This window comes from Microcaecilia unicolor, chromosome 8 (assembly GCF_901765095.1).
Source record: "Microcaecilia unicolor chromosome 8, aMicUni1.1, whole genome shotgun sequence".
Taxonomy (NCBI): domain Eukaryota; kingdom Metazoa; phylum Chordata; class Amphibia; order Gymnophiona; family Siphonopidae; genus Microcaecilia; species Microcaecilia unicolor.
Window position 1 is genome coordinate 54,951,527 of NC_044038.1, and position 10,017 is coordinate 54,961,543.

General features: G+C 44.5%; 1 protein-coding gene across 4 annotated transcripts in view; it reads right to left on the reverse strand.

The window, feature by feature from the left end:
• AMDHD2 (amidohydrolase domain containing 2) overlaps positions 1–4,931 on the reverse strand; it is a 64,117-nt gene extending 59,186 nt beyond the window's left edge. For 2 of the 4 annotated variants that reach the window (XM_030211726.1, XM_030211725.1), the window contains exon 1: positions 4,781–4,824. In XM_030211726.1, coding sequence (XP_030067586.1) covers positions 4,781–4,807 — 27 coding nt within the window. In that variant the 5' untranslated portion in view covers positions 4,808–4,824. Of the gene's footprint in view, positions 1–2,971; positions 3,032–4,780; positions 4,825–4,845 lie in introns of those variants that run through there. The other 2 variants (XM_030211727.1, XM_030211728.1) reach the window with 2 other exon arrangements.
• Positions 4,932–10,017: the final 5,086 nt, after the last annotated feature.

Genomic DNA, 10,017 nt, shown 5'->3' on the forward strand with positions numbered 1-10,017 from the left:
TATGTAGCATGTGCCAAATCGGCACTACCGCTGGGGTGGCGCATGTGCCCAGTGGTAATTGCAAGTTTGGTGTGCACCAAATCCCGCGGTAGAAAATATTTTTCGATTTTCTATTGCAGGGGACATTCCCAGCGATAAAAGGCAGCGCAGCCACGTTGGTGCATGCTGCATGGTTACCATATGGGTAGTGCATGAACCCTTAGCGCTACGTCAATGGCTGGCAGTAAGGGCTCAGGCTGTAAATATGCGCATGCTAGTTTTAATTTTTGCACACACCCATTTCCTGGCCCATTAAAAAAATGGCCTTTTTCCCAGCCACAGTAAAAAGTGGCCCAGCGTGCGCCCAAAAGCCGTGCCCACACTACCGCTGGCCACTTTTTACCACGACTTTGTAAAAGGACCCCTGAATGAGGTCTCTCCAGAGTCTTATACAGAGGCATCATCACCTCCTTTTTCCTAATAGCCATTCCTCTCCCTACGAACCCAAGTATCCTTCTAACTTTCACCGTTCACTTTTCTACCTGTTTGGAAAAATTAGTGTAGGACTGGCAAAAATAAAAAGGCTTATTTTATAGCTGCAGTAAAAATGGGTTTAGTGCGTGGGAAAGTCCCGCATTAGGACACGCTAAGCCCATTTTATACTACAGCTTAGTAAAAAGGCCCCATAGAGGCATATTTTCAAAGCACTTAGCCTTCCAAAGTTCCATAGGTTTCTATGGAACTTTGGAAGGCTAAGTGCTTTGAAAATGAGCCCGTCATAGTAAGCTAATTGTTGACATAAAAGAGTATAAATAAGTACAAAATTAAAAATAAACATAAAGTGAAATCTAGTACAGTAAAGATGAACATAAGGTATAGATTACAGAGGAATTCTAATTAAGATTTCCACTTTTTGTATTTGAATATTACTTGAAAAAGAAATATGTATTATAGGTTGCATATCAAGTTAAAGAAAGGTCTTCATTTGGCTGCTTTGCTTAACTTTGTGTGCAATGTATAAGATCCCTTCATCTGGTCTAATTCTACTATTTTGTTAATACAATGGATTTTGATGTCTACTATAGAGAGGTGGATAGGAGATATGCATGGGATCTTCAGCCTCTACTCCAGGAGGATGAATTACTGAAAGAGATATTCCCATCCCCACCAGTACTTGCTTTCCGACAGTCACCCAACTTAAAACACAAGCTAACAGAAGTAAACTCCCAACACAGTCTCAAAAAGAAGAGAATGGCACACATCCTTGCAATATATTCAGCTGCAAGCTATGCCAAAACATTTCACAGGACCCCACAGTCATTCACAAAGGAAAATATTCAACATAAAGGAATCTTTTACATGCTCATCTTCCAATGTGGTATATACATCATTGTCACATCTGTGGTCGTGACCCCTCACAGCCTCTACCTGATTTCTGGGGGTCAGCTTCTGAGCTGGCTTCTGCCTATCCTTTCTGGAGTAGTTCTGTCTTTGGGAATATCTGTTTCGGTTTCCTGTCTCTGGCCGCCGTCATCTGGGTTGGATCAATGGCGGCAGCCATCTTGGATAGCTCAAGGGGTACAGCCATCTTGGATAGATCATATCATAGGAAGCCATCTTGGAGTAACGAGGACAGGAAGGAAGCCCTTATTTGGTCCTTAGAGATCTCCTGTGTGAACAGCCTCCATAGTTACTCAGAGTTGCTGCAGCTGCACCTCAGGTGTGGATGGGCTTTATTAATCACCTAGAGACTGCAGTCAGTTGCCTTTGCATTGCGTCTTAGGCCCTGGTACGTGGGTGCTGGTGCACTTCTGCCTGAGAGACTTTGTCTGATCCTGTGTTTGCTGGTTTCTTGCCTTTTGAACCCTGCCTGTTACTGGACTATTCTTCTGCTTGCTGCCTGCCTAGACCCGGAGTGTTACTGGAATATTCTTCTGCTTGCCGCCTGCCTAGACCCGGAGTGTTACTGGACTATTCTTTTGCTTGCCGCCTGCCTTTTGAACCTTTGCCTGAACCTGTCTTCTGCTTGCTGGCTGACTGCCAGAGACCTAGCCTGAATTTACCGGTACATCTGTTCTGCCTTGCTTCTGGTGTGGGGTGGTTTTGCCTGCCACTGCTGCTCCTCGGCAGTGGCCCAAGGGCTCACAAACCCAGTTCCTGTTTAGTGAACGTGACAATCATTCAATGTAAAAAATGTGACGAAGGATGCTATATTGGAGAAACAAGCCAGATGCTAAAGACAAGATTTAATTTACATAGACATCACATGAAGAATGCCAGTGCCAGCCAGGATTCCACCCCTGTGGGGCAGCACTTTACAAAACCACAACACTGTACCAGTGATTTCATAGTAAGGATCCTGAAAGGTGACTTTAAAACAATACAGGAATGTAAGACCTTTGAAGTCAGAATGATTGAATATTTTGACAGGACTAAACAAGGATCTGGGTTTTCTAGCCCATTATAAACCATGAAGTTGTATTGCTCTGTTTGTCACCCTCCTCTCATCTATCCACCCCCATCCTGTTAGACTATCACTGAAATGCTTTGATGTTCCCAAGCACATCTCCTATCCACCCCCCACCCTGTTAGACTGTCACTGAAATGCTTTGATGTTTCACTTATATATACTGTCATCTACCACATTTGCTTATTTCTGATCTGATGTCTACTATCTGTTGTTCTTTTTTTTTTTTCTTTGTTTAGGATAGCATTTTTTAAAAACATTTATATCAAAGGTTTTCTTCACTGTTACTAATCTGCAAATACTTATAAGGAAAAGGGAAAGCAACCATATTGAATTTATATAATTTTTCCCTTAAAAATGAATCCCAATTTCTTGTGTTATGCTAGGGGATCCTGACACTCAGAAGAAGCAACACTGGTGCAGGAACATGGTAGCTCCAAGGAGAGAAAAGTCAGTGGAAGGGTATTTGAACTTTGTAAAAATGTGGGGGACCTAAGGTAGACATTACTTTGTCTTCATTCTTACCTCTCATGACTTCATGGCTCCCATAGGGCCAGGCACTAATTCTCACAAAAAGGCCAGGAGAGAAAAGAGCCTGTGATTACACAAGAATTCAGCAGTCTCTATACTCTACTGCCATACCACTTTTTTTTTTTTTTAAGTATGAGCAGTAGGGGGAGAGGCAGTCTGTGGTTGGGGAAAGAGAAAAAAAACGATCATCCACATGCTGGAATGGGAGGCAGGAAGACCCAGCAGCATCTATGGTCTTGTTGTTGTTGGTATAAAATGTGTGCTTAGGATGGAGGTAGTGGGAGACTAGCCCTCTCATTTGTAAAACATAAGTAAGGTGCATAGCCCTAAAGGTTGGGGATGAAGGGCCAGTGGGGGCTAGGCCATGGGAAGTGAGAGAAAAGAGTAGTGGCTCTGGAGAAGGAAGGTAGACTGTAGGCTGGCCATCACTCAGAACTTAACCCCAATAAAAGTCCATCCAGGCTCAGACTCTTCAGTTTTACCATAGTAAACTCTGCATCTGGAACGTCCCGTACTACTACTTGACATTTCTAAAGTGCTACTAGGGTTACGCAGCGTTGTACAATTTAACATAGAAGGACAGTCCCTGCTCAAAGGAGCTTACAATCTAAAGGACAAATGTACAGTCAGTCAAATAGGGGCAGTCTAGATTTCCTGAAAGGTATAAAGGTTAGGTGCCGAAAGCAACATTGAAGAGGTGGGCTTTGAGCAAGGATTTGAAGATGGGTAGGGAGGGGGCTTGGCGTAAGGGCTCAGGAAGTTTATTCCAAGCATAGGGTGAGGCGAGGCAGAATGAGCGGAGCCTGGAGTTGGCGGTGGTGGAGAAGGGTACTAAGAGGAGGGATCTGTCCTGTGAACGGAGGTTACGGGCGGGAACGTAAGGGGAAATGAGGGTAGAGAGGTAATGAGGGGCTGCAGACTGAGTGCATTTGTAGGTAAGGAGAAGCTTGAACTGTATGCGGTATCTGATTGGAAGCCAGTGAAGTGACCTGAGAAGAGGGGTGATATGAGTATAACGGTTCAGGGCAGGCGGAATATAAGACGTGCAGCAGAGTTCTGAACAGATTGAAGGGGGGGGGATAGATGGCTAAGTGGGAGGCCAGTAAGGAGTAGGTTGCAGTAGTCACCTCTCCCACTACTCCAACCAGAGTTACACCTAATCACACTGACCACCCTTCAACATCTTCTGTCCTTCTGTGACTGTTCTCTTGTGCTTGACTGCTTAAATATTTTAAATTTAAATGCTTTACTTTTTGTCTATTAGATTGTAAGCTCTTTGAGCAGGGACTGTCTTTCTTCTGTGTTTGTACAGCGCTGCGTACACTTTGTAGCGCTCTAGAAATGTTAAATAGTAGTAGTAGTAGTAGTAGTAGTCAAGGCGAGAGGTAATGAGAGCGTGGACGAGAGTACGGGTGGTGTGCTCAGAGAGGAAAGGGCGAATTTTGCTGATGTTAAAGAGAAAGAAGTGACAAAACTTGGCTATCTGCTGGATATGCGCAGAGAAGGAGAGGGAGGAGTCGAAGATGACTCCGAGGTTGCGGGCAGATGAAACGGGGAGGATGAGGGTGCCATCAACTGAGATAGAGAGTAGTGCTAATGCTGCTGCTCGAGATCAGAAACAAGAGAAAAAGTGTTCTTCTCCACTTCAGATCTTCCAATCTTTCTTCTCTATTGCTAGTGCTCTTATGCTACTCTCCTACCAGAATGGGGACATGGCAATTTCGTAGTCCATAGTCTTCCCTAGTGGTTCTGTCGCGACAAAGAAACCAAATCACACGTATTCATTCGAGTGTACTCAGTCACACTCCGAGCAACTCTCCTCACACGCATTCGGGAATCGGTCTCACCCCCCCCGGTCAAACTCATACCTGAAGTCGCCCACTAACAATCCTACAGCTTTCCTTCTCCGGTGCCCCGTGACTCGCTCGTCCCGCTATGATACACACACAACTTCCCTTCCCTCCCTCCGCATCCCCCCTCCCCTTCCGGAAACAGGAGGTTGCGTCAGAGGACAGCGCTGCACGTGAGAAACTGCCTGGAGAAGAGACTGAGGAGAGTCGGTTGACGAGGCAGGGGGCGGACGGAGTAAAAGCCAGATCTGCGGGATCCTCTGGATCTTCCGGATCTATTAAGTACTACATTAAGACTGGGGCGCTCCGCCTGCTTCTTATTGTATGCAGCGATCACCAGTCTCTATTTCCTCTCTTTCCGGGTTCTCCTTGTCAACACTATGAAGGAGTTTAATAGACTGGGGGGCGGGGGAGGGGAGTGAGCCTACTCCACTGTAAGCCATTTGGTTAATCTACTACTACTCCAGGTTGCCTCAGGCACACTTTTTTTCAGTGCCTCATACCAGCTTGCTCCACTGCCTCTCCTTCAGTAATTTCTGTTTCCACTCCAGGTTGCCTCAGGCAAGTAAAAGTGTGCTAGGATTCCTATGTAGCTACTTTACAAATATGTATGGGGGAAGCTGTGGGGAAATGCGCTTTTGTACTAGTCATAGTCGAAGACCACGAGTCATGTCATGAGGAATCAGCATTTTCATAGCAGAAAAAGATACAATCCGCTATGCTTTGCGACAAAGTACATTTTGTGACTGGTTGAGGCAGATGACGCTCCCGTAGAGAAAGAAAGCACTGAGATGGGCGACCTGGGGCTGTTGTGCGAGTTAAATAAATGGTAAGGGCTCGCGCACAATCTAAAGTATGCTCTCGATGTTGGTTAGCTTCAGGGTATAAGCAGGTGGACGCTGGACAGAATGCTGCAAATATTATGGATTGATTTACATTTTGGGTGTGGTCGGAGTACCTTGTTATATAAGCAGTATTTTAATTTACGGCTCATAGTGTTGCCAGCGCTTGTATCTCACCAATAAGTTGTAGTGATGTGATTGATTGTAATAAAAAAAAAAATAGCTTTTTCCATATGATCTATTCAGCAGGGCAGCATTTCCTGACAGGTCTGATGCTTATAAGGAGATTGATAACCAAGGCCACCTGACACATCCACGTGCCAGCAGCATTAGAGATCACCTGATTTACTGACGCATGCTTGTGTGGCGATCTCCATGTGCAGCCAGATGGCTATGCAACTCGTGGATGTTGCCAAACCCACTTACCAGTTGTCCCCTGCATCAGCTTGGGCAGAGAGCGCAAGTGCGGCTGGGTAGAATAATTGAAGAGAGGACTGGTAGAAAAAATAGTTGCTTACCTTGGTTCTCCTTGGTGGACAGTAGATCATCTAGCCACACAACTGAAGTGACTCCAGGGCAACATCACCAACCCGGCCTTTCCAAAGCACAGAAAACTCAAAGGGGCTCTCTGTGCTTCTCATTGCCTTCCTGCCACTGACAGGCACCATATATACTGCACAATCAGTGCACCTGCCTTAGTTAATGAAAACGTTGGCAGCAACTCTGGGAGGGTGGGTCTGTGTGGCTAGATGATCTACTGTCCAAGGAGAACTACTGTTACAGGTAAGCAACTATTTTTTTCTCCATGGACAATGAGAACATCAAGCCACACAGCTGAAGACTCCCAAGCTAGAAACAGAAAACAGTCCGAAAAAGAATGCTGCATGTAATAAATGCAAAATAGTATGACTGTTTCCTAGAAGTGGAGGAGGTGGTAAGCAGAGGCATAGCTATGGGGGCTTGGGCCCCCTCAAACTGGCTCTGGGGCCCCCGGTTTGGCTGGCGGGGGGTCCCCAACCCCTGACAGCTAAGACGCTGACCCGCGCCTCTCTTACATTGCTGGCGCCCTGTCCTGTTTTTCAGCACCATGCATGCTCATTTTAATGAATCCGAGCATGCTCGCGCAAGCTCCGTTTCATTAAAACAGCCATGCATGGCACTGAAAGCAGAACAGGGCGCCAGCAGTGTAAGACCAGCGTGGGACAAATGCTTTAGCTGGCAGGGGTTGGGGACCCTCGCCAGCCAAGGTACCTTTCCACAGCGGCGGGGAGGGGAGTGGCAGGGGGGCAGCAGTGAAGCGGGCAAAAATGTGCCTCCTCCTCACCTTGGGCTCTGGCCCTCCTTCTGTCGAGGTCTGGCTATACCCCTGGTGGTAAGTTGATGCTCAAATTCATGAAAATGTTGCAGAACAGAATCTGCTAAAGAAGCAGCATCAATGCAGGAGTATTTTGTAGAGATATACAACGATGGTGATATTGCTGCTGTACAAATATCCAGTACAGCAGTACTTCGCAAATGAGGTTTCATAATAGATACAGTTTCTACTTTATGCACTGTGATATGAAGGATTTGTAAAATTATGAGGTCCTGTCTGCTGAAAGAAAAATGTGTTTTCTCTCAACACACAAAGGCTTACCGCTGTGGCTGGTTGAGGATTGTTATTTATTTATTATTACACTTTTTTTGTGATGCTAATGAAAGAAAGAAAGACAGAGAGAACTGAAGCAGGTGGTCAGAGGAGTCATCATGAGTTAAATGTATACAAAGGGCTCAAGGGAAGACCACTGTATAAAACCCTCTCTGATGCATACTAGCAGGAGGAAATAGTCCAGATACTGGAAGGATAATATACTTGACCAAATGAAAAAAGATACACGATCTGAGGGAAAAAGTTCAGATGTGTGCTAAGAAGTTCTTTATCATTTAAAGATGTGATAATGCTTCATAGTGAAGTAGCACCTGCAACGCAGAAACACGGTATTTGGACTCACTACCTCTATAAATTGTTTCCTCTGAGCGATCTAGGCTTATCGTTTATCTTGTTATTAATATGGGTGCAAAAGGAGCATCCATAAAAGCAGGCAAGTCTAAATTGAGTTCCCAAGGTATGCTGAATTAATTCAGTGTAAATCTTTAGGTCTTTTTACCACCTCTCCAAATCTTCATATACCAGTTACCCACAATTTGCAGAGATAAAAGACCGAGGCTGCCGCTTATGAGAAAAGAGGACCTTACAAGACTGAGCATCTAAATGGCAGGTGACATTTAATGTGAGCAAGTGCAAAGTGATGCATGTGGGAAAGAGGAACCCGAATTATAGCTAGTTAATGCTAGGTTCCATATTAGGAGTCACCGACTAGGAAAGAGATCTAGGTGTCATCGTTGATGGTATGTTAAATCCTCTGCTCAGTGTGTGGTAGCTGCTAAGAAAGCAAATAGAATGTTAGGTATTATTAAGAAAGTAATGGAAAACAAAAATGAGGACATTTTAATGCCTTTGTATCTCTCCATGGTGTATCGAACATTATGTTCAAGTCTGGTCACTGCATCTTAAAAAAGATATGGTGGAATTAGAAAAGGTAAAGAGAAGGGCGGTGAAAATGATAAAGAGAATGAGATGACTTCCCTATGAGGAAAGGCTAAAGCAGCTAGGGCTCTTCAGCTTGGAGAAAAGACAGCTGAGGGGAGATATGATAGAGGTCTATAAAAGAGTGGAGTGGAACGGGTAGACGTGAATTGCTTGTTTACGCTTTCCAAAAATACTAGGACTAGGGGGCATGCAGTGAAGCTGCAAAGTAGTAAATTTAAAACGAATCGGAGAAAATTTGTTTTCATTCAACATGTAATTAAACTCTGGAATCGTTGCCTGAGAATGTAGTAAAAGCAGTTAGCGGGGTTTAAAAAAGGTTTGGATGGCTTCCTAAAGGAATACTCCATATTAAAATGGACTTGGGGAAAATCTACTGCTTATTTCTAGGATAAACAGCATAAAATGTATTGTACTTTTTGGGGATCTTGCCAGGTTCTTGTGACCTGGATTGGCCATTGTTGGAAACAGGATGCTGGGCTTGATGGACCTTCGGTCTGACCCAGTATGGCAATACTTATGTACTTACCAGCCTGTAGTTCCCAACCTTTTCTTTACTTTTGTGCTAAGGAACCACACATCTGCTCTTCTCAGTCCTCTGGGACCACTCCCAACTCTAGACAAACACTGAAAAGGTCAGCCATCGGAACCACTAGAACTCCCCTAAGTTCCTTTAGTACCCTCAGATGTATGCCATCCAGTCCCCATCATTTTGTTCACCTTTAGTTTAGTTGTTGCTCCTTTTTCCTCCTCGTGGTTCAGTTGGAACTGGTGCTAAGAAACTGGCCACAGCTATGCAGGAATTTGTGGGGCTGTTTTAATAGGCCTTCTCACAGTGTTCCCAGTTTTTCAGCAATGGTCCTGAGGCAGGGAACCATGTACAGAGTTCCTTCTGGAATCCTACATCATGGGCTCTAAATCCAGCCACCAGGTGTCATCCATATTAATGACTATAACACCTCTCCTCTCCCAGAGACTGAACCCTGCTTTCACAGAATCCCCAGCTGATGTTAGGTATGGATGACCCAATTCAGGTATCCTCTGCATAGCAGTAAACCATCTCAGTCTTTTGACTCGTAACCACTTGTAACCACTCGCCTCCACCTACCCTCCTCTCCTCCTTCCTGTACACATTAATTGATTTGATTTGCTTACTTTATTTTTGTCTATTAGATTGTAAGCTCTTTGAGCAGGGACTGTCTTTCTTCTATGTTTGTGCAGCGCTGCGTACGCCTTGTAGCGCTATAGAAATGCTAAGTAGTAGTAGTAGTACTCAGTCCTATTTATTTCTTTGTTTTTTTAAGCTGTCCCTTCATATCTAATGCCTGGAATGGGGTACAAAATCAACATTACCAATATAAAGAAAAAATGAACTACATTAAAATATAATGAATATATACGTTATGCTTATTGTTATTCTTAACAGCGACAAATATTCTCAGCTGCAACCATCAATAAAGACAACATAGATAGTGGAGGAGTAGACTAGTGATTAGAGCACCAGTCTTGACATCCAGAGGTGGCGGGTTCAAATCCCACTGCTGCTCCTTGTGATCTTGGGCAAGTCACTTAACCCGCCATCACCTCTGGTACAAACTTAGGACCCATTTTACTAAGCCGTATAGGTGCCTACGTGTGCCAAATTGGAGTTACCGCCCAGTTACCACGTGGCTCTTGTGGTAATTTCAATTTTGGTGCTTATCCACTACGCACGTCTGAAAAATATCTTTTATTTTCTGGCGCGAGTAATGGATGTGGGTG